At 42.9% G+C, this 23686-nt stretch overlaps 2 protein-coding genes across 5 annotated transcripts in view; one reads left to right on the top strand and one right to left on the bottom strand.

Moving 5' to 3' along the window:
• LOC147011766 (uncharacterized) overlaps window positions 1–23686 on the top strand; it is a 369804-nt gene that overhangs the window by 271934 nt on the left and 74184 nt on the right. The window lies entirely within an intron of this gene.
• The window catches only part of ERN1 (endoplasmic reticulum to nucleus signaling 1), a 67296-nt gene that overhangs the window by 2035 nt on the left and 41575 nt on the right, over window positions 1–23686 (bottom strand). For 3 of the 4 annotated variants that reach the window (XM_085858421.1, XM_085858423.1, XM_085858422.1), the window contains 10 exons: window positions 20028–20231; window positions 19568–19811; window positions 17747–17837; window positions 7171–7360; window positions 5058–5157; window positions 4496–4689; window positions 3876–4023; window positions 3524–3651; window positions 3011–3134; window positions 2109–2176 (listed from right to left, as the gene is read on the bottom strand). In XM_085858421.1, the coding sequence (XP_085714547.1) occupies window positions 2109–2176; window positions 3011–3134; window positions 3524–3651; window positions 3876–4023; window positions 4496–4689; window positions 5058–5157; window positions 7171–7360; window positions 17747–17837; window positions 19568–19811; window positions 20028–20231 (1491 nt within the window). Of the gene's footprint in view, window positions 1–2108; window positions 2177–3010; window positions 3135–3523; window positions 3652–3875; window positions 4056–4495; window positions 4690–5057; window positions 5158–7170; window positions 7361–17746; window positions 17838–19567; window positions 19812–20027; window positions 20232–23686 lie in introns of those variants that run through there. The other variant, XR_015052046.1, reaches the window with a different exon arrangement.

Below are 23686 nucleotides of genomic sequence, written 5' to 3'. Positions count from 1 at the left end.
ACTGGGCATGCCATCTGTCAGCATTCGTTTGTGGATTTTAAAGATCCCATGATGTCCATTGTGAGAAGAAAGTGAGCTATCACCTGCACTTTGAACAAATTACAAATGCCAACTGACCTACAGAGGCACTGCATCAATGGCACAGCTGCACCCCCAGCAAATGATTCCTGTAATCAAACCTTGTGCTGTAATGATAGTTTGGTTTAAGTAATAGGTGAAAACAGAAAACCTCTAGGTTTGAAATTCAAGTTCATTATTTATCTGAAATGTCCTCATTAATGGAATGTTTCTCAGCCCAGACCTTCCTTCCTCTATGCATAATCTGTACGATGTACCCAAATCTTTGTACGTCAATGCATGCTAATTGTACACAAAATATATTGCAAACAATTATGAAAATTTACAAAAACTTTGAGAGACACCAGGAAAGAGTGATTCGTTTTCAAGAAGACTGCAGAAGGTACCAAAAAGGAGTTGAACGTCATATCTGCAAGTTAATTTTCTTCAACGTGCACGTGGGATAGGCCGGTCTGCAAGTCTCATTCTCGGGATTCTACACACTATTCAGTCGAGGTCGATCGTGCCTGATACGTGAAACACCCTTCAACCCATGCCTGCAGAAAAGACTGGAACGCTGGTCACATTTTCCATCCAATCGTGTAACTTTGTTTAAAAAAAAAAACAAAAACCAATGTCCATGGGTAGGTGCTCCGATGTTGAATGTTTCATGTAAATCACTCAAACGGTTGTGGATAAACGAATTTAAAAGCCAATAAACGTGAAAAAGTGATTGCGGAAGAAAAAAAAGTGAGGGCCTCAGCCGGTGTTCCACAACATGGCCAAGGATGGTTGTGGATGCTGATTACAAGTGTACAAGTTTTTGCACACTAAACGGCATGACAAGACAGTGGCATCAATTTATACTTTGGCAAGTGTTGGCACGACACAATACATGAGCATTAGTTGGCAAGATATATGCCATTTACTTTGAAGGGCTCAAGCCTGAAACATCGTTTCCCCTTTCTTCCAATGATATTTAGCACATTTCAACACTTGATTGAGGGAATCCATTGTGGTTATGGATTTGAACCTGCGGTCACAGCATCACATGCCTCGTGCTCAGACACGTAGGTCCAACAGGCCGGTCAGATGAAGTAGAAAATGCAACAAAACTTTACTCTCCTCATGGAAATTCTATTGATTATTGCATGTGAGGCCAAACAGTTGTCAAGTCTGGTGTTAACTTCGTTAAGGTGGCTGTCTTAAGATGTTTGGGTCCTGAGTTGAGCCCCTGTCGTGCCATTAAATAACACCAGGTGGGTTGACTTATATTTTCATCTTTCCAAGTCTGGCTAAATAAGTACTAGCTTGGTGGGCAAGAATGAGACATTATCCTGTGCCAGAGTGGCGACCCATCCAGGATTGTAGTCCCTAATCAAGGAAAAACTGCCTCGGCAGCCCTTTGCATCTGATGATGAAAAAGGAGTGCTTCTTCTTCGAGCAGTTTTCGGTGGATTGGATGGGGTGCCAAAAACATATCCTTGAACAGGATACAGTGAATCTTACAACTTATGGATTCCCCAACAATGGAGTTGCAATCCATGCCCATTGATCATGACCAAACTTGGTTAAATATATATATATATATATATATATATATATATATATATATATATATATATATATATATATATATATATATATATATATATATATATATATCCCACAACTTGAATGATAGTTTGGGGGTATCGTATATCCAAATTGCAAAGGAAAGCAAACCATGCCAAACCGTCCACGCTCACCTGCACTGGAGGAAATCAGTTTGCCATTTGACCTCTCTTCCCAGAAGTTGTGATTTTAGAATGGGCAGGAAAAACAAAAGCTAAACCATGACCCTCTCCAATTTTCACTGGTTCACACACATGCCTGTGGTAGTCTGTGGCCTTAGTAATTTCATGTAAAAAAAGTCTCAAGTGAAGGAGTATTTAAAACCAATGCCACAATTGTGACAAGTCCACGTGACACACAAGGACATGATATTGCACAAAGTTTTGAAACAGTTGTTGAGATGGACAAGAGAGCATTACATGCAGGGTTGTCCTCACCTTATTCCTCAATGCCCTTAGCAGATCTCGGACAGAGCTTCCTCGGTACAACCTGAACTTGCGTAGATCTGTGGGGAGAGTGAAAGGTATTCGGTACGATATTCTAAAATGGAATGCATCTACATCATCATCAATGGTGTTCTTGCAAAAATTACAAAAAAAAATGACGAAATAAGTGCCGAAACTGTTTGTTACCCACAATACCTTGTGCTTTTGGGGAACCTTTTTGACCTTGCCCACCAATCTGCGATTGTTCATGCTTTTGTGACTTTTCACGGATTGCAATGATCCAGCATGAATGTCTGGAACCAAGCTCGTTTTACCCAACTACAAACTGTCATCCTGGTGCTTCACAAGTAAGTTGCTGCATCATGAAGTATGCAGTCTTTCATTAAGGGATATCTGCCATTTGCTTTTAAAATCTCATGGTATCTTCTTACTGGTGAACCAATTGTGTCACCACCCTGATTAAATATTAAAATCATGCTCAGACTATGCTTGGAAGGTAATGGCAAATGACCCAAGGTCTGTTTTTGTGTTGAAGGGTATGGTGAAGCTTTAAAATAGGTTTTAACCAATGTATTTTAAATAAAATGCATTCACAAAAGCCAAATTTGACTGGCAGACTCAACAATGATCCCATGAGGATATTTGTGCCTTTTTTGAATAGGAAATGCTGTTTTAAATTGAAAAAGCTGCAAAGACTTTCCTCTTGGTATTGGCATCCGGATGCTTCTCCAGACTGCCTTTCTTTTGGATCAAAGAAATAAAACGGAGTAAATTTTCGTTTCAAAATTTATTTGGTAAAGTATGCACGTCAGATGAAGTCGAAAACTTCTGTGCTTTCTGTATTCTTTTTTTTTGTTTTTCCAGTTTCCTCTTTTCCCAATAGCAATGCACACCTGTTTGCAGTGGAACAGTGATGCACACTCTCCAGTCGCATCTTACGACGCTGCGGCCCCCCTTCTCCAACTGCCGCACGATTGGCCCGTCCAGTGGTTCTCGCTCAATGCGGTCGCTTACGTCCTGTAGCAAGCATCGGATGCGGACACATTATCAGTATGTGGAGATGTAGCTCGACAACGTGATCCCATCTGCCCCGCAGGGCCTCAAAGAGGTCCCGGGAGCAAGGGTAGCATCTTCCCGAGTGCCGGGTGAGTTCGGCGAATGTGATCGCATCGATAGAAACTCTTAAGATATGTAGGGTGTCAGATGAAGAAAAGTAAAAAGTTTTTGCAAATTTGTACACTAAATCAAAGCAGGGAAACAGTTTTGGTTTTACTAGAGGACAACATGGCTACCATGCCAGCTGTATATCAACAACCAATTGCAATAAAAGTCACCATCGACATACAATTACGGACCGAGTTAAAAACAAGGACATGATGTTGTAATATATATATATATATATATACCTGGAAGAACTGCAACTGCTTCTCGAGATTCCAGAAGAAAGAGTGTTTAAGGACTTTGGCTGCAGACGGTCGGTCCCGGGGCTCCGGACTGAGCATGTTCATGATTACATCTCTGGCTATGAGGTCCTCTGTCAGGAATATGTCAACAGACAAATGTGACAAACACCTTGTCAACACCGTCCTTCCTCAAGATTAGACCTTAAACTGCCCTAGCCTGATCTTGGAACTTCCACCACTTGGTGTATGTATCCAACTTCCACAAACAAACTGATAAACCACAATAAAGTCTACCAGGTTGAAACTACTAATGCAGCAACTATTTCCAGGTTTAGAACGCCTCCAGAATCGGTACCATGTACATCCGGTTTCAGGAAATCCAAGGTGTAGGCCCCCGACAGGATGTTTGCCTGCCGGTGTAAGGAGTCACCAAAGGGATGTTTTCCACCAGAGATGACAAAGTAAAAGATGCAGCCGGCAGAAAAGATGTCCACAGCACATGTCTGCGATCGACGGGAACGGAATCAGCCACAGCCTGGTACAATGACGTAAAGAAGGGCTGGAGTTCTCGGGTCAACAATGTTTCTTTGCCATTTTATACTGTCTGGCTCAATAACACCACAAATACAGACTTGTCAGGAGGGATTAAAGAATAAGCAGAAATAAATCATTCTAAAAGTAACAAAATAATATTTATTGAATCGATTTTTATTTCTATAATCTGCTTATTCTTTAATCCCACACGACAGGTCTGTACTTACTCAAGGTCATCATGGCAGAGGTTAAATTTGGGAACATAGCCACAAAATGATTTATCTTACGAACCATTTCTTACAAAAACAAAAGGGTTTCCCACCAGTGAATAGAGCATGCGCCTTATCAAATTATGGATTGGTTAGCAAAACCACAAACTAAATTGGTACTTTGTAGTTCATATAGTGCAAGACACATGGTGGGGTGGTGCAGTTGACTAACCGGATTGCAGTCTCGAGATAACAACTCAGGAGCTATCCAGCCCTCGGTGCCAGGAATGCCCGATCGAAGGCTGAAACTATGTCGCCCAGCTGCCAACTTCTTGCACAGACCAAAATCTGAGATGAGAGCTTTGATCTTCCCGTGTGCATTTGGCAGCGAGAGTAAGATGTTGTGAGGCTTTAAGTCTCGATGTGCTACCGAGTGGTGGAAAGATGGGGATTGTAAAAACACCGCGCTGGACTCAAAACCAAACAGATTGGACATTCAAAAGATGTGACGTCATGTGACAGTACGAGATGAAACAGAAATAGGTTACGAGGAAGGCAGATGAAACTTATAAAGACGACTCTTTCTCAGAGAAGAGTTACAAGGAAATGTGGAGACAGGAAGAGGACATTTGGCCCAAAGGCGTACGCTTGTATGAATTTATACCATGAGAATTTTTATTACTATTATTTTGCATTTAAATGAATGCAGATCGGACAATAAAAAAGACTCGGTGGCATCATGATTAGAGCGCCTGCTCTGAGTCTGAGAGGTAAGGGGTTTGGGAATAATTTACCGATTTTTAGGGAATGCAGGTGGGTGAGCCCCTGTAAAGTTTGCTCCAGAAGGTGTATCGGCTCCAAGCACGTTCTATCAAAGCTTGGATCCAGCACATACTGCACGGAATGAAAACACGAGAAACATTTCAGCTTTTCATTGCGATGCTCGAGTGACTCCTCGATGAGGGTTTTACCTTGTTTAGTAAACACAGTATCTTTTTAAAAAAATATATTTTTAAAGCAATTGCTGGTTGTTTTAAACAAAAACTTTATTATAATGGTATTACAGCAGCACTGAATAAAAGAGGCACTTGGTGCAGGTGTATAAATATAAGTGAAGGATTGCGAAATCATCTGGTGTTTACAAAAAAACAGGATTCTTGAGAAGAAGAAAAAAAAGGTAAGCATAAAACAACAGAAATCAGGAGACATCAGTGTAGTTTTACTTGAATTATAAGGACACTAATGAAGAACCTGAAACTACAGATGGGTTATAATTCCCTCCCTTTTATCACATGATTGGTAATGCCGGTTTCCACCAGGAATACATTTACAGAGAGAATTAGGAATCTCCCACCACCCTGAAAACATGGTACTATGAATTTACTTTCGCATCTAAAACCTTTCTGTGCATCCCCTGAGCACAACTACGAGTTTTCAACTCATTTCATCGAGTGGTTCAAGGATGCATTGAAGTCAAACAAACACTTCTCAAACTAGAATGGCACTCGCAGAGTGCATCGTCTCGTCTCGCACGTTCATTCTGAACAAAAATACCATCGTTAACTGAACACGCTACTGTTATGGCCCATATACCCGTATCAACCATGCACCCTATTATGTCACATAGTTTCTTGGTTTGGGTTATGAACGTCATAAATTTAATTACCCACTCACATCTGATCATAGATCTTTTTATGAAGTTTCAGATTTTTCAGATAAAGATTTAAATTCAACCAATTATGGCTGTAATACCACTTCACCGATGACATCATCATTATAACCCTATATGCTCCATGGGGAATTGATGACATATGCCAAGATTCAATTTTTTTTTCGTTGGGCGGTTTTGGAGAAAACGATGTCCAATTTTTTTTTCCATTTAATCCATTATGGCTGCCATACCATGTGATCTATGACATCATAAATTGAATTATTCACTCACATCGAGTCATAGATCAGATATATGAAGTTTCAGACTTTTTGATAAGGATTTCAATTCATCCAATTATGGCTGGAATACCATTTCACCGATGACGTCATCGTTATCGACCTTTCTACCCCATGGGGAGTTGATGACAGATGCCAAGCTTAAATTTTATTTTGTTGAGCGGTTTTGGAGAAAATGATGTCCAAATTTTTTCCTTTGATCCATTGATCCAATGTTCCTCTTTTTTTTTTTGAACAATTTTTTTCCTTTGAATGGCTGTCATACCATGTGACCTATGATGTCAGAGTTAGCAATCAAATATTCTCCATGGGGAGTCCCTCCTATGTTTAAAGTTTTGCATTGATTGGACAAGTGGTTGCAGAGAAGAAAAAAAAAATTCTCTGTGCTCAGATGGAAAAACAAACAGGCCATCAGGATTACAGAGTTCATACAAAGGAAGTCTGAGGTTGATCGATTTTCTTCTCTAAAAATGCAGCGCCTGGCTGCTGGTTGCATCGTCTTCAAGGTCACAATCTTGCCACTGATGCACCACGTTGGAACCCACAACTGTGGAACTATGTGCTGTTTTGCAGAACTCGTCCAAGCAGAGCTCAAGTTGTCAATAAATTCAGGCTGAACAACAACTACACTTCTTTAAGGACAACTAACAATCCTTCAAGTTCAGGATATTGTAAGAATACAGTGGCCCACAAAATTCACCAGATCTTCCATGCACCGAGAGTGTGCACAGCCAGTCAGGGTGGCTTATTTATACTCGATGTTAAAAACAGCCGATAACTTTTAAGTGTCAGACCATCCCACATGGACTTCTGCATTCAACTAAATGGGAGCGTGACATCATGTCAGAGCACGTCTTGCTGCCTTGGGAAGCAGTAGGACATGTACGATATGAGCAGTGTGAGCCTTATGTGCATTGAAAGGAACATTAAGAATGCAGTCGTGCAAGAAAAGAAAGGCACCTGGTGCAGTGTGGCAGCACACAACTCAGTAGCAATGTACTGAAACTGGCGATCACGCTCAGCACAAAAGTAGCGCACCACGTTTGGGTGCTCGTCTGATTCGCGGAGGAGCTGAACCTCACGCTCTGCCACGCTGAAGCACTCTGGAAGGATGCGTTTCACAGCCACAGGCCTTCCATCAAAGCAGCCTCTGCATCCCCAGTGACATGTGACATTACAATAGTTTAATGAAGTAAACAATACGCGACTTTCAAACAGACACAATCCGCCCCAGAGTGCGTCGGTGCGCATGTGCAGAAGCCCCAGGAAATGGTGGTGTTGGGGACAACATAAAGTATATCATGTGTGCGAGATAAAGATTGTTACCTGAAAAGGCTCACAAAGCTTCTAAAAGAAGCCAAGAATACAGGGAAATGTACCTACGAGAAAGGGATGTCCCTCCGCACAACAAAAGGGTTAGGGAACTTTCTAAACTCGCCCAAAACGTTGACAGCTTGCAGCTCCCCGTACTGCATACTCCCGAGGCCACGTGGATCGGTGCGAGGCCCGGAGGTTTGTAGACGGGAGTAAGTGGACTTTGAACCTTGCGGGATTACCTCGTGTGAACATGGCAGGCTTGGGGATTTATTGAACGGAATATGCAATTGGAAAGATGACGCCTTCATTCCCAACATTCAGGTAGACTTCCCAGAGGAAGACACCATAACTGGTTTGTTTGCTTCTTAACATCGATAGGAAGGTCATATCTGTGGCTTGTCAATGCACAGGGAAAGTTAAAAATGATGATATTTAACATTGATCATGTTTGGGAGGAAAATGAGAGGGCGGGTAGGTGGGTGGGACCTGTATGGACTGTGAGGGTTGTTATATATTGGTTCACGAAAAAATATTTTCATGAAAAAAAATAAGTGACCACTATATTCGTTATTGTTGTGTGTCTGTCTGTCTGTCTGTCTGTCTGTCTGTCTGTCCCGAGCATAGCTCCGTGGGTTTTGATCCGATCCTGACAAAATTTTGGTGGTAGGTTTATAATATCATGATTACCTTCGCATTCTGCGAAAGGTTATGTATTGGTCGCTGTGTATTTATTTATTTATTTGTGAATATGTGTGTGTGTGTGTGTTTGTTTGTTATTCGCATAACTCAGAAAGTATTAAACCAAATCGCTTGAAATTTGGTGGGATGATGGGTTATTATCCAAGGAACATTTGATTAGATTTTGGGAGCGATCGGGTCAAAGGTCAAGGTCACGGAAAGGTCAAATTCGTATTTTTACCATAGCGCGGTCAATTTTGATCTAATTGGCATGCAACAGATGCCAAAATGTTCAGAATTCATTGCCCAATCTTGTGATGGGCGACATGACACAATTACGTCATTACCCTTGTTAGCGGTTGGGGGTCAAAGGTCAGTGGGGTCACGACCTTTCAAAATATGCGGTTTTTGTCATAACACGGTTAAATCAAAACCGATTTGCATGAAACCAACACCAAAATGTTCACTGTTCTGTTCCCCCCACTCTCATGCCAAGAACAAAAAAGTAGCGGAGGTGAAGGTATGCGCTCTACCGAGTGCCCATTCTAGTTTAGTTTTGTTTTCCTGAAAATGGGGGTGGTCCGCCCATTATGGGCGGAGCCACGCCCAAAAAATGTGTTTTTCGGGGGTAGCCGATTTCAATTTGCATCTTCTCCTTGGGGGTTTGTCGAATCTGACAGGGGTTTCGGTATTTAGTTAGCCCAATGGCACCTGCATAACCCCATGGAGCTCGAGTTTTCATTTTTGTCCCAAGGTCAGGGTCACAAGGTCACAAACTCAGAAAATTGCGATTTTGACATAAAAATCCATCTTCTCCGAGGGGTTTGTCGAATCTGGCAGTGTTTTCGGTATTTGGTTTGCCCAATGGCACCTGCATAGCCCCACGGAGCTCGATTTTTCATTTTCGTCCCAAGGTCAAGGTCACAAGGTCACGAACTTAGAAAATTTCGAATTTTGACAGAAAAATCATACGACCGCCCAAACTTTGAGAGCTAGGATAACAATATTTTTTATGCATAATCTTGAGGTCATTCCCCACCTAAAGTCTTGAAACCATTTTGCTCTATCTCGAACACCTTGCCCGTGGCGCCCCCTTCAAGTTCGTTTTTATACTGATTTCATCAAAGTATGGATAATCCGATGAGTGTGAAATGCCATATAGCCTATGTGACGTTATATTGTTCCTGGAATGTTCCAGAGGAAGTTTTGCACCAAAGCTCATAATCCTTGACCTTTAAAGGTCACAAAGGTCAAATTTTCAAAGTTGTGGGAATCAAACCGGGTTTTCGACCTTCTTTGACGAACTAACTCCAATAAGCTATAGCAAGTATACCGTTTCCTTATTTTAATGTCCACAACATTGATTTGTGACCTTTAAATGTGATGCAAAGGTCAAATTTTTAAAGTTGTTGAACGAAACCGGGTTTTCGACATTTTGCAGCTAATAACCTGTCACCCGTACCACATCATGTTGATCATTTTTATAACTTGGTCAAACATTATCACATTATCTCATCCTTGACTTCTGAAACAACCTACATCGTCAAATACCGCTCGAGAACCATCATCGTCTTCAGACTTGTTTTTAGGTCATCTCTACATCTCAGTAGAGATGACCTAATAAAGCCAGTCTCGAAGTCTGTCCGCCCGTTCGTCCGTACGTCCGTCCGTCCACAATCAAACCGAGTGGAGACAAATAACCAATAGTGGAATGGATAGAGGTCGATGAGACATGCACAACGATATAACTTTCAAGGTCGTCCAAGGTCGAGGTCAACGTCACGAGGCTGTCAAAGTTGCGAAAATCGTCGATTTCAAATCGTATCTCCTCCCTCATTTATCAAGAGAGATCAAATGTTATTAGTGATTCAGATACTACGGACTATTATCAAGAACAACACGAGCCATTTTTTTGACATTTGCTCTCGTTCCGATTTTATCGTTTTTATCCGCCTCGTGGTGCGCCGGAGACATCAACACGGTCCCCGCGCTGATTTTAACTTCAAATTAAATTATGCTTCCACCTTTCGCACTGCATAAGGTTGATCAACACGGAAATAAAGCGAATTTGACCTGAAATTCACCTTTAATGAGGGAAATGCATCGAATGCGTTGGGTGGGTGGGTGTGGGTGTCGAGATACCGCGGATTCTGGCAGGCACGGGATGAAGCCTGGAATTGTCTCCTCGAGGGGATGCTTACTGTTGGGGTCTGGGAGATTAATGTTTACATTTTTGAGGGTTTTAGAACAAGCTTTACAGGTCTCTGTAAAAATTCTGGTGCAAAAGAGACGTTTTATGATTGTATAAAAAAACATTTCATCCGCCGCATCACGGCTCGTCACGTGACACCACGCGCGAGAATAAACACGTAAAGGTTTTGCGTGTGCGTGCTGACGTCATCGCGCTCCTCTACTCTGTGGCCGAGATACGACTTGATCGACACTGAAATAAAGCGAATTCGACCCGAAATTCACCTTTCGATTATCGATGCCCCTAATTTGATCTTGCTTCTGTTGACCTCTGGCAGAGATGACCAGCACTCCCGCTCGGGGGTATTTTTTTTATATACAGTAATCCCCCGTTTCTCACGGGGGTTACGTTCCAAACCTCCCCGCGCTAAATGAAAATCCGCGATGAATGGACGCCTCCCCCCCAAAAAATCGACTCGTCTGTTCTGATCGGTTTGGGAGTGATTGGGTTTGAGGTGCCTGAGATCGACTCGTCTGGTCTGGTCGGTTTGGCAGTGATTGGGTTTGAGGTACCGGAGATCGTCCAGTCTGGTCTGGTCGGTTTTGAGGTGCTGGGTATGAGCAGTGCTCGTCCAACGGCGGCAAACCTTTTTCCTTCCCGAAGCATATATCGAGCACCTTTATTTTAACCTTCTCCTGGAGCGTCCCAGGACCTTCCTCTGGCGCTTCGGTTCCTTGCCAGAAGCCTTAGAAGGTGCAGGGCGTTTGGGCGGCATCGTGGGGCTTGGAGAAAAAACGTAGAAAATATTCGAAGTTCACAAGCGAAACTTGGTCTCGTGCGTTGTGTGAGTGGTCGAGCACCACGCGTTATAATTAATTGCTTAAATAATTTATATTTTAAATATTAATACCGCGATGTACCGAGGGAATCCGCAGAAAAAAATAGTTACATTCCAAGGGAAAACCCGCGATGAACCGGGGGCGCGATAGGTGAACCGCCATGAAGCTGGGGTTGACTGTAGTCGTTATATACTGCATGTATAAAACAGTTGTTCAGTTCCAGGATCACAAGATGAATTATACTCGATTTTTGCATCTATTGGTAAAAAAGAGAAGCATCCGTTTGTGTTTGTGTGCATGTGTATGTGTTTTATCCACAGTCGCCGCTCGATAATTGCATTAACAAGATAAGGGAGGAACTCGACACCTATCATCCATGGATATGGCTCGTATTTTCCAAATTTCAGTGAGTCTGATTTGCATTTAGGAACAGAACAATTATGGTTAACCATTTTGAAATTGCCACTCTTTCAAATCGTCTTTTAAACACAATTTTCAGCATTTAGACCAGTGGTTTTCAAACTTTTTTTAAGTGGCGACCCAATTTCAGAACCTCTCTTCATTGCGCGACCCAAAAGATTCAAAACCCAATTCATAATATATAAGATAAGATTTCATATGACACAAGAACATTTACTGTTTACTCGTCTATGAAAACATGACTATGGTGAATAAAGTAAACGGAGAATAGCCGACAGTATCCAAAGAGTACAGTTGAATGTTTCATAAGTTTAGTCCGAATGACATTTAGATACATCAGTGAGAAGGATGAGCCTATTTTTCAGAAACCAACTTCTTTATTCGTGGAGAAGTCGATGGCAATGCCAGGATCATATCATGCTCCATTTCTTGGTGATTTCTGTACTTTGTTTTAATCACCACCATGGTGGAGAACGACTGCTCACAAGAGTATGATGAAGGATATGGCATGAGAACCTTAATGCCACAGATGAAATGAATAAAAGACTGCCGTGACAGGGTTGGGTATGACGGCAGCATTTTGCACCAGAATGTCGACAACGAATTCGTCCGCGCAAGAGCCTGCGCTCCTGAATCCTGCTGGAGCTGTACAAGCTCTTCCTGTGCTGCATCATCTTCATCAGTAATTGAGTCCAGTGGAGCCGTGAAAGGGTCTCGAACCACAGAAAAGGTCTGCACATCCAGCTCAGGGAAATAGTGCTCGAACTGTTCAATGAGCGACCGAAGGTGACGTGCTATCTCCCCAAAAAGACTGTCGAGCTCAGTATCATCGTACTGGCAGGTCGTTAAATGCTCCACCAGACGGGGGGAAAAGGCTGAAGCGCTTAACAGCTGCTTTGTCTGCCAGTAATTTTAGAGTCGCCAGAAATCCGCTCATTTGGTCGTGAAAAATCATGAGGTTGGCGTCTTTGCCTTGGAGGGAGCGGTTGAGGACATTGAGACGTTCAAAGATGTCAACGAGATAGCACAGTTCTGACAGCCAAGAGTCTGACTCAAGCAATGCGACCCATGCCGTTTTCCCTTGTGTGCGTAGGAACTCCTTCAGTTCATCTTTGAGCTCGTAAACGCGCAGAAGGTTTCCTCGAGATAACCATCTGACTTGAGGGTAGAATGGTAAATTCTTAAGTTTGGCGTCCATCTCCTGGCAGAATAGCCTGAATAACCTAGTGTTGAGGGCGCTCAATTTGATGAGATTCACCATTTTACGACTTCTGAGAGCACGCTCTGCAAGGTTTCTGGCAAAGTACGAGAGGCGAGCGCTTCTCGGTGAATCATGCAGTGTACCATGGAGGTCTGAGGAGCCACCTCAAGCAATTTAGCCTTGAATCCAGAAAGCACTCCTAACATTGCTGGCGTGCCGTCTATTGTGGAACCAAGCAACTTTCCGAAGTCCAGATCATGGTCACGATAAAACTGCTCTACTTTTCCAAAAATGTCCTCGCCTTTGGTGGTGGCCTCCAATGGTTTGATGAGAAGAGGCTCATCGACAAACTTATCAGCCTTGATGAAGCGGACCCAGACGATGAGTTGCGCGTACGATGCGATATCAGTGGACTCGTCCAACTGTATGGCGTGCCACGGCGATTCCTTGATCTTCTGTACGACCTGAGCAGTTACGTCCAGACTCATATCTTCAATTCTGCGTTGGATGGTGTTGTCAGAGAGGGGTATAACTGCCAGTTTCTTCGCCGCTTCCTCCCCAACCATCAGAGATACCATGTCCTTTGCACATGGCAGCACGAGTTCTTCCGCAATGGAGTGAGGCTTTTTAGTCTTGGCAACACGGAGCGACACTCGATACGAGGCCTCTCATGCCCGAGAATTGGTCTGATGGCATGTACCCTCTCTGTCAAGACACTTATTCTTGAGTGCAAGAAGTTTCCTCTCAAAGAACGCTCTCTCCTTATCCTGATAAGGCGCATGTTTTGTAGTCAAATGCCTCTGCAACTTATTTTGTTTCATAGACTCCGTAGAAAGCACTTCGAAACAAATCACACACTGAGGCCTCTGTGCCCCACTTTTATCCACCACGTAGTAAAATCCAAGGTCCAGAAATTTATCCTGGTAAGAACGTTCGAGATTTGCTGGTGGCCGGTGCTGCCATCACAAATAAGGTCTCGAGTCGTATGTGGAGACGTGAATAGACGTTAATGATAGAGTCAGCGTCTGAGTCTGAGAGGCCGTGGATCAAACCACTAATTTCCCGCCAAAAGGAACCGCCCTTCAGTGAGCCCGCGCATCGGCTGGATCCCATTCCAAGCGTCATGTTGCGACGGTTCCCATACTTTGAACGAACCGTTTATATTACATCCCGTAAAAGCGAACACCGATCGAAAATAGACAATTTTTTTCGCTGCAAGCGGACACCCGCGACCCCACAAAATTTGCTCGACGACCCCACTTGGGGTCGCGCCCCCGGGTTTGAAAAACCAAGATTTAGACGAATCATATTTCATGCTAGTCACAGCAGGTTAATCGTGCCCAGCGAGCAGAACCGACTCACTTAAAACACACACACAGCATATGCGGAAAAGGCTTTATTTGGCATTAATAAGTCATTTTGAAAGTCGTGTATTGATTATGGTTTTCTTTACATTTATACGCAAGAAAGTGGAGGTCAAGGGACATGGCGGTCCAGTTGGAGATAATACATGGAGATTAAAGACCAAACATATGCGAGTAATGAAAAGGAAGAGATTAAAATGTCGTGAAAAAAGGGTGGAAATTATTCAAGTTGGTCGAAGGAAATTTAAGAGGAGGGTTGGCAGTGTGGCCAAGAGGTACACATACTCGCCTCGAAGCTGCCTAACCTGGGTTTGAATCCCGACCCAGCTATAAACTGCCATCCCGGTATTTCACAGGCAGGGTGATTCATCGATATGTGTGCTGTCCCTCGGATGGACGTTAAACTGGTGTCCTGTCTGCCGGCATTAGTTGGTAGATGTTAAATGTTCCACGGTGTCCTTTGTGAAGAGTAGGTGAGCTATCGCCGGCACCCTCAACAAATTCCAAATTCCTTCCCCAACTACATAGTCAAACGTCAGGCCCGGCCAGGTGGTTCATGAAACACTGGCCAGAAACGATCTCAGGGCAACCTCACGAGAATGTGGGAATAATTTTGGCCATTTAGAAAGGCATTTTAAGAGTACCTAAAATGGCTTTAATGGATGGAAGGATGAACAGCCTGATGTTTAAGATTTAGTAAGGAGGTTTAAGATTACATTTCACTCTCAGTGCTAAAGCATACGTCCATAAGTCCTGAAGGAGACAGGAAAAGAGGTGAGTATAGGATGTGTAGAATACGAGCAGTGTGACCATAATATGCATCGAGAGGAACATGAAGATAAGTACAACGTTATTAGTGTGTGTTTAAAAGTTAAAATTGATGAAAGACATAGCTGAAGACAGGAAGACACTGAATGCAATACCAACTTAAGAAAAGATCAAGTGAAGGACGAGGGAATTTATTGGCAAAGGTAGAAAGGCTTACAAGGATGGGATGAATAAACAGGTAAGACCGATAGCATGTTGCATAATTTCAAAGTAAATGACCTTTTGTAAATTGAACTTTGAAATAAATAGTAATAACATTGTACTTATCTTCATGTTCCTCTCAATGCACATGATGGTTTCCCACCTGTGGAACCAACTTCCACATTCTCTTCAATTCAATCTCATTCTTTCCTCCAAGTTTTCAAGACAGCTGTTCACCACCATCTCATATTCTCTTCAATCTAAAGCCATTATCTTTTCTACCCCCGTTATCCCTCCACCCTCCACCCCCCCCTTGCACCCTAAAGCCCACCTCCTTTCAAATTCCAGTTTTTTCTTCATGACCCATTTTCATTCGTCCACCATTTTGTGCAGGTGCTGGGGCTGGTGTGCTCAGTTGACCCTGTTTCAAAATGCAGGTTTAAACTGGTTATGAGGAACCAAAAATGCTTCTTCTACTATTTGAGATGCTGGTCACCTGGGGATGAGTCACGTTGAAAGCTGGTCCTGTTAGCAAATCCTCGTTCTTTTACTTAGGTCCTCATTTATATAGTTCATGTCGCATGCCTGGTGTTGGCTTAATGGTTAGGGTGGTGAGCTTGGGATCCTATGATCCTAAGTTCAAATCCCACTTGGCTGTTGAATTAACACCAGGTGGGGCTGACTCTGCCAGTCATCATTCCGAGCTCGGCAAAATGAGTGCCAGCTTGCTGGTATCCTGTGTCGGAGTGGCGACCCATCCAGGATTGTACCCAATAGCCAAGGAGACTGCTGAGGCAGCACCAACGATCTGCCCAGAGTATGATCCCAATGGATGGGATGGAATGGATGTTAAATTTATTAAAACACCTTATTTTAGGAACTTTTTTGTTGTAGGTGAGAAACTGAATATGCTAACTGATACTTTCAGCCATATTTGGCATGTAGTTTATTGGAAAGAAGAGTCAGGTTGCTTACACGATAAACCGGGATGTATTGTCATTATTTTAATGTTAAGGATAGGAGATTCCAATCAAGGAATTTTTGTGTATTACATGAGAATCACCTGTTGTAAAACACATTTTCATTCCTGTCGTTACACGTTCACATTTTAATGCCAGAATGATTAGATAACTGCATCCTGACGAGAAGTGTTATCTTTTCATTCTCGGGCTTGTTTCCCTTCGGTTTTACCTTCTTCCATCATCTATATCGAGACTATCGAGAATTCGTAGAACACCTTACCCCGTTTAGTCTCAAGAAGAAAAAACAGACGTGGAAAGGGTCTTTTCAACTCCTGCTTTGCGTTTCTGAGCACGATCTAAATTTCCTTCAAGCAGCAATTTTGTCTGAATCTCGATATTCCCCAACGCTGAGAACGCAAGTGGCAAATTTGATCGGTCAAGACGCCATAAAATGGCGTAATATTTTGTACATGCAAGTACTGCTAAACTTGAGGTTTTTGGAAGCGCCAACAAGTTGATTTGTGTTCAACAGTGTTCAATAATAAACATTAAGGCAATTGAAATATAAGATTTTAAAGGTTGTAGAAAAAGGACAAAACATAATTTATTTGGAAGTTTACCACCGTTGATGCACAGTCTTTTACGCCGCCTTATTTAACACGTTAAATTTGTTCTTCATGCCTGTTGTTTGTGTCCTTTTATGACATCGCCCAAAACAGTCGGTTTCCTGTTTGAAATGATTTCTCAATTTTATTTCACTGCCAGACAGGCAGACAGACTAAAGCAATTACCTGACTCCTTGATGCACGCGTGCGATCGGGACGAGTTTCAGTGCAATTTGCTAAATTCAGAGCCAAAGTACTGCTAAACTGCAAATTCGTGTTCTACATTGTTCAAAGTATAAAATTTAATTGAAACGAAGTAGTTCATCTATCATAAACTGACGTATACAGAAAGGCAGACAGACAGGCAGAGTGAACCAATTGCTGAACTCTGCTTTACACTATGCGTGGAGTAATAATAATATGCAATGAACAAGGAACTCTGTAAGATGTTGCTTTCTCACCCCTTACACCTCGTGTTTCCCTGACATATACCAGGAGCACCTTCTCATCCTCGACATTGTCAACCATGCGTCTTTCCTCCTCCTCTCTCCTCCCACCCCATTCCCCCATTTAAGAAGTCCCTAAATGTGTCTGTCTGCAACGTATGATTGGTCGTTCCCAAATATTCCATTGTAATTGCTGTGGTGACTGTGTGTTGTAGAGTTTGGTTGTTGATGCCGTGCAAGCTACCGGGATGGTCTCACCCTTTTTCTGTCTGCTCTTTTTAATTTTTATAAATAACATTCCTTTAGATATGCTACTTCATCTTTGAAAAGCTGTACATCCTCTCCTTTCAAATTCCGCCCAAGTTTTTATTTCACTCTTAAATTCCAACACGGCTGCTTAATGGTTCCTTTCAAGACGGCTGCTGAGTTCTGCAGCTGTTTTTGACCCCAATGATAATGGAAAATAAATTATACTCGCAGTCATCTTCCTTTGAGCCTTGGCAGACACAATGAAAGGATTGCAGCATCGAATGTGTGCACATACCTGTACACAATTGTACCCTCGGCACCATGGCCGAGGACACCTTGTGGGAAGAAGGAAATCTTTCCAACAAACACCACATCTGCATTGTTCTCTGAAAATGGCAGAAACATTTTGATTTATTAATCATGAGGCATATGCAATAACAAAGCTACACAGATTTCTTTTGGTTTGACATTTTGCAGTCCGTTATTCTTCATTTCATGAGAGAACTGTCAACCAACGATCCAAATGAACATTTAACCAGAGAGTTGGTGTCAAAGCCACCCAATGCTCACCTGTTTATACATTTATCGTTTTTAAAAGACTAGTCTAATAATATATATTTTTTTTTATAAAGCATTGCAGTGAAGTCTGATCCAAATAATTTAAAAGCAATATATGTATTTGTATATTGTAATCAGTAAAAAAATAGTGTGGTAGATAAAAACATTAGAAAGGAAAAAAACTTTAACGTTGATGTGCTACAAAAAAGTTAAGTTTAAAAATTTTAAAATTTTGAAATTATTTTTTCATTTCAACTTCACAACAGCAATAGTATACCAAAGGAACAAAAGGAACCCCCGTGCCAAATATCAGCATCCTAGTGCACATATTAAATGAATGGCAAGCTTCTCAAAAATAACTTGCACCAAAAACTTTATAACATTTTCACGCTCACGCTGGGGGTATCGCGATAGCTCTCTGTTCTTCGAACAGGCGAGCTAATAAAACTATTAAATGCCATCTACGTATTATGTATGCATGCAGCAGAGCTGAATTTAGAAAATATCTTCTTCTTCTACAATGGCCACAATTATTCCCACGTTCCTGTGGGGCTGGCCGGGGGGGGGGGGCGGGGGGAGTTTGGCTCAAGTCTTTCACGAACTGGCTGGCCATGCATATCATTCGACTAAAGTTATGGCAGGAATTTGGAATTTGATCATGGTACCGTCAATAACTCACCTTCTTGTCACGAAGAAAAACGTGGGATCTTTAACATCCACCAACTAATGTCGGCAGACGGGATGCCAAGTTTAACATCCGAGGGACAACAAGCACATTGACAATTTTCACCCTCGAAACACCAGGATGACAGGTTATATAGCTCGGCCGGGATTCAACCGCAGGTTAGACGGCTTTGAGGTGAGTGTGTGCACCTCCAGGCCATTCTGACAGCCACTGAATTTAGAAAATGTAAGTTGAAAAAAGTAGGAGAAGAGGAGGGGTGGAAGTGGTGGAGTATGGGATAAGGAAATTTAAGGGAGGCAGAGTCAAAAGTTTTCCCAATTGTGCCCATGTTATTGCTGTTGTCCTTGTCCAGACTCCGGTAGAAGTGTCATCAGGCATCCCTGAACATGTCAGGAAGGTTTCCATTGCTGGGAATTAACGCTGGATGGGGCACGACTGCATCACAGGGTACTGTGAAGGCAACCCACCTCCAAAGCAGAAATTTAGAACATGGCCATGGTGGATGAAGGCAACTCACCTCTTCTCACCTCATGGTGCCGACACACAATGGTCTACTCTTTTTAAATGGTAGCTGTGGTATTTTTTTTACATCCACAAGTGATTGCTAGCACACCACACAACTTGTTTGACGTCTATCTAAAGCACGGCATCCGTGAAAGAATGAGGAAAACAGTTTATCATCAGGCCATGAATGAACGCCAGACTAGACAGCTCAAAGGTGAGTACGCTAACTCTGATATATACTGTGATCCCCATTTTTACTTTTATCAGTCTACACAAAAAAAATTGTGCTGAGCCTGTCAAACGATTTGTTGTCTTCGTAAGCTCACACTGGTCTTCAAAGTGTCATGAACGGTGTATCTCGAGACTCACCCTGGTTCTGGAGTTGCAACGTTCCAGAGCCGTTGCCATCTGAATGCGATGAAGCCGTGTGATCCAAGTTGCAGGAAGTGCAGGGTGAAGATGACTGCGGAGTGTTTGCGGGAGTGTTGTCAAGAGTGCGAGATGAAGAGTCACTTTCGGACAAGCGATTCCCACCTAGAGCAAGCCGCTGAAGCTGCTCTTCAAGCTGTTTCTGTAAAATCTGCTGCTGAGCATTTTGCTGCTGCTGAATGGTCTGGGGGAATAGATTTGAGATGCAAGGAAACAGTTCTCCTCATTGTATTCACCTCCTAATTTTAATCTCTTCTCACTCCTCTCAGTTCTCTCACAATGAGATAATAATTTTGGTAATTTGACGATTCCTTTCAAAACGCATGCATTTGTGCCGACGGTTGTAAATGAAACACGTGGATGGTTTTTATAAACCGGAATCCAAAATATTTTTCATTACCTTAGGATACGTGACAATGAAAGCGAACCATCCAGCAGCAAGAAACATTGCCACAATGGTCCAAAAGTGAGCCATCCCCGGCAGGCCGAATGGGATGCTGGAGGGGTTTTGTGGCTCTTCTGCTTGAGCAAGCTCTTTTAGTCTATCGTTCACCGTGCGTGACGCTTCCTCACCATGAGCATCATTCTGCTTCTTCTGTTCTTCCTTAAAAAAGAAGATCCAAAGAGAATGACTCAGCATGTTCAGGGCTAAGGGTGAGATAAGAGGAACATGTTTAAAACTCAGAATTACAGCCACTGGTCCTCGTCAATTTATCCAGGAGTGTTCTGTGTAAACACACTTAAACAGACAGAAGGTGTACAGGTGGATCCTATGGAGGTGATGTGTGGGGGGGGGGAGGGAGGAAGGTGAGGAGTAGGTGGGACGAGGGAAGGTGCCACTCTGAGGGAAGAGTTACACTTATTAGTCTTCACCACTTTTTACGCTACTCAACTGTGTGACATGGTGACATGAGATTGAGGCTCATGGAAGAGCAATATAAAAATAAATAAATAAACGAATAGAAAAGAGGGTGACTAGAACGGCACTAGGTAGAGCGGATACCTCCACCAGGTTGAACAGTTTACGTCTTGTATCCCACTGATAGGTCGGATCTGCATCCGGACCTTAAGCAAAATCGAATCGGCTTGTTCTCGTCACCGAACCAACTCCTCCACAATGTTTTATCATAACTTGTCCATCACTTTTTGAGATATCGTGCTATTAATCATTTTTGGCCGTATCTCTCAATGGTGAAGAATCACTTTTAAAAAAAAAAGATATTTTCCATATCCAGATCCAGATCCAGATCTTCACCAAAATCGAATCAATTCACCCTCGTCGCAAACCTAACCTGTCCACAGAGTTTTGCCCAAATCCATCCTTATTTTTTGAGATATCCTACTCACAGACAAGACAGACAGACAGACAAATAGCGGTGAAAACATAACCTTCGCCCAGCTTCGATGGCAGAAGTCAAAAGGTAACAAGATGACAGTTAGGTCACAGTTTGACACAAGGAAAAGAGGAGAGAAATAATGGGGGGGGGGGGGGGAGAAACACAGGAACCTTTAAGTAAGATGGTTGGTTTAGGTTAGGTAATATTTTATTGATTGGGTTTTTCATCATGGGGGAAAGGTAAATAAAACCAAGAGGGGCCACCTGATGAATAAATAAAAATAAAAAGACGAAATGAGATATGGACGATTGATTTGTGACTTGAATTGATGCAAGTTGATAGAAGTCGGGAACACCACCAGATCTGAAGCAGAATTGAAGGGAACAAAATGTAAAGGGGGAGGGGGGGGGGACACCAACAGCAGAGTACAAGTGAAAGTAAGATAAAGGGAGGACATATGGGGGTGGTCATATACGGGACATACACAGGCCAAATGAAACACAGCAAGAAGAGGAAGGGGAAAGGGGGACGAAACAGAAAAGGAATGAACCGACCTAAAACGAGCAAACAAAAAGATCAGGTGAGGGAGAGGTGGAAATTTTTTTTTTAACAATAACCTGGAAAAAAGGAGCGCTTGGGGATGGGTTCATTTGTGGTAAAAGAGATCATGGGTATGGATGGGGAATGACCTGAGGTAGTGGTGAACAGCTGCCTTAAAGTCCTGGAGGGAAGAATGGTACTGAATCAACTGGGCAGTTGGTTCCATCGGTGAGAGAAAAGAGGAACAAATGAGTGGAGGTGAGAGGTGAACCTGGATTTTGTGAGTTTAAGAAGAGGGTTACTGGCAGATTGTGTGCGCCCTGCAGAAACCTGAAAGGGACCGAGACAAGAGAGGGCAGAGGTTGCAAGACCAAAAACGAGGTGGTAGAATACAGAAAGGTCACCAACCTGTCTGAGATATGACAGAAACAGATCTAGACACTCAAAATCATCATGGGAGAACCCAATGATTTTTAGAGCCTCGGTTTCCATGACATCAAGAAGGGCAAGGTGTTAGGCAGGGGCAACACCCAGAAGGGGAGAGCATTACTCCATAAAGCTGTGAATGAAGGCCTCGTAGTTTGTCATGAGATTCAGATTGGTCAAGTAAAGGTCTTGCACGATGAAGAATGCCCACTCGGCAACTGGCTTCGGAGGCCATCTTGGAAATATGGTCTGCCCAAGAAAGATCATGGCTGATGGTGTGGCCAAAAGGTTTGAGTGACAACGTCTTCAATGATTTTTTGGTTTTAAAAAAAATATATACAATGGCAAGGCTCAAATAAGAGCTAATACACAGAATGTACAACAATGGGAGCAGGAGACAAGAGGGGCAGGAGAGGCGAGCACAAAACAGTGGGGAACAGAGACATTTGGAGATCTGTGGAAGGGAGAGGGATGGAGTGGGGTACACAGGATAAACAAGATGGACACTACAGGGACTTTCAGGTCCTTACACTACAGGGAAATTGAAGGAGGAGGGTATGTGGTGGATTAACGGGGGTAGAAAAGATCGTGGTTTTGGATGGGGGAAGATAAGAGATGGTGGTGAACAGCTGTTTTGAAGACCTGGAGGGAAGAGTTGGATTGAAGAGAGTGTGGGAGTTTATTCCAAAGTCAGGAGAATGGAGGAATAGAAGAGTGAAGGAGAGCAATGATTCTTGATTTTGGTACTTTTACCAGAAGGTGGTTACTGGCAGATCTTGAGTGCCTGCCTGCGGTGAGAGAATGAGAGACCCAAAAGTGGATGTTTTGGAAGTGGATGTGAGGATATGCGAGATGGTCTTTTCATAGAGACAGGATGAGTGTGTGAGATTTGTCAGGATTGACAGAGATATTCCAAGAGTTTGACCAGGTTGTGATTTTGCCATGGTTTGAAGAGAAGGAAGAGGCTGCTGCCTGTCTCTCTGAAAAATGAGGAATGTTACGGCAGAGAGTGGAGTCATCCACAAAGACAACAAAATCAACAAAGAGGATTTTCCAGAGAGTCAGAGAGATTGTGAAAATATCATGGGATGGGAAAATATCATGGGTTATTGGGATGGGAAGGCGACCAGGGTTGCGTCAGGAAGGGCATCCGGCGTAAAACCTGTACCAAATCATTATGCGGATCATAACGGATGATCCGCTGTGGCGACCCCTAACGGGAGCTGCCGAAAGAAGAAGAAGAAGATATTGGGATGGGTATGATATGGGGAAGCACCATTTCATTGAAGCCCTGGACAGAAGAGTGTGGTTGAACAGCCTCAGGTAGTCGGTTGCACAAACAGGAGAAGCAAGAAATAAAAGAGTTGAGGTGTGCACTCAGCCTGCATTTGTGCACGATACGGTGTGCATGATAATGCAGGAAGGTTCACCAATAGGGGGTTACAGGAACAACATGCCCATCTTGCAGTTGCTGGGGAGAGTAGGAAGATTGAGAGCTGAAGAAGCAAAACTAGAGGAGAGGGAGTAAAAAAAACAAAAACAATAGAGACTATCGACCACCTGCAATGTGAGAGCAATCGGGTATTGTGTTTCGGCCTAATCATGGCAGATTTCAATAATGATGAGAGTTTTCAACTCCATTGGTTTCACGAGATCACGTTTTTGATGGCACCGAAAATATAGCCGTAGTGGTGTGGGACATGACCACTCTCAGTCAACCGAACTATCGATGGTAATTCATTTTGATCCATTATAT

Source organism: Eptatretus burgeri, chromosome 15 (assembly GCF_056783735.1).
Source record: "Eptatretus burgeri isolate ZD-2024b chromosome 15, Ebu_testis_v1, whole genome shotgun sequence".
Classification (NCBI taxonomy): domain Eukaryota; kingdom Metazoa; phylum Chordata; class Myxini; order Myxiniformes; family Myxinidae; genus Eptatretus; species Eptatretus burgeri.
Note: the sequence above shows the minus strand (reverse complement) of the source record. Positions and strands in the feature narration are given on the sequence as shown.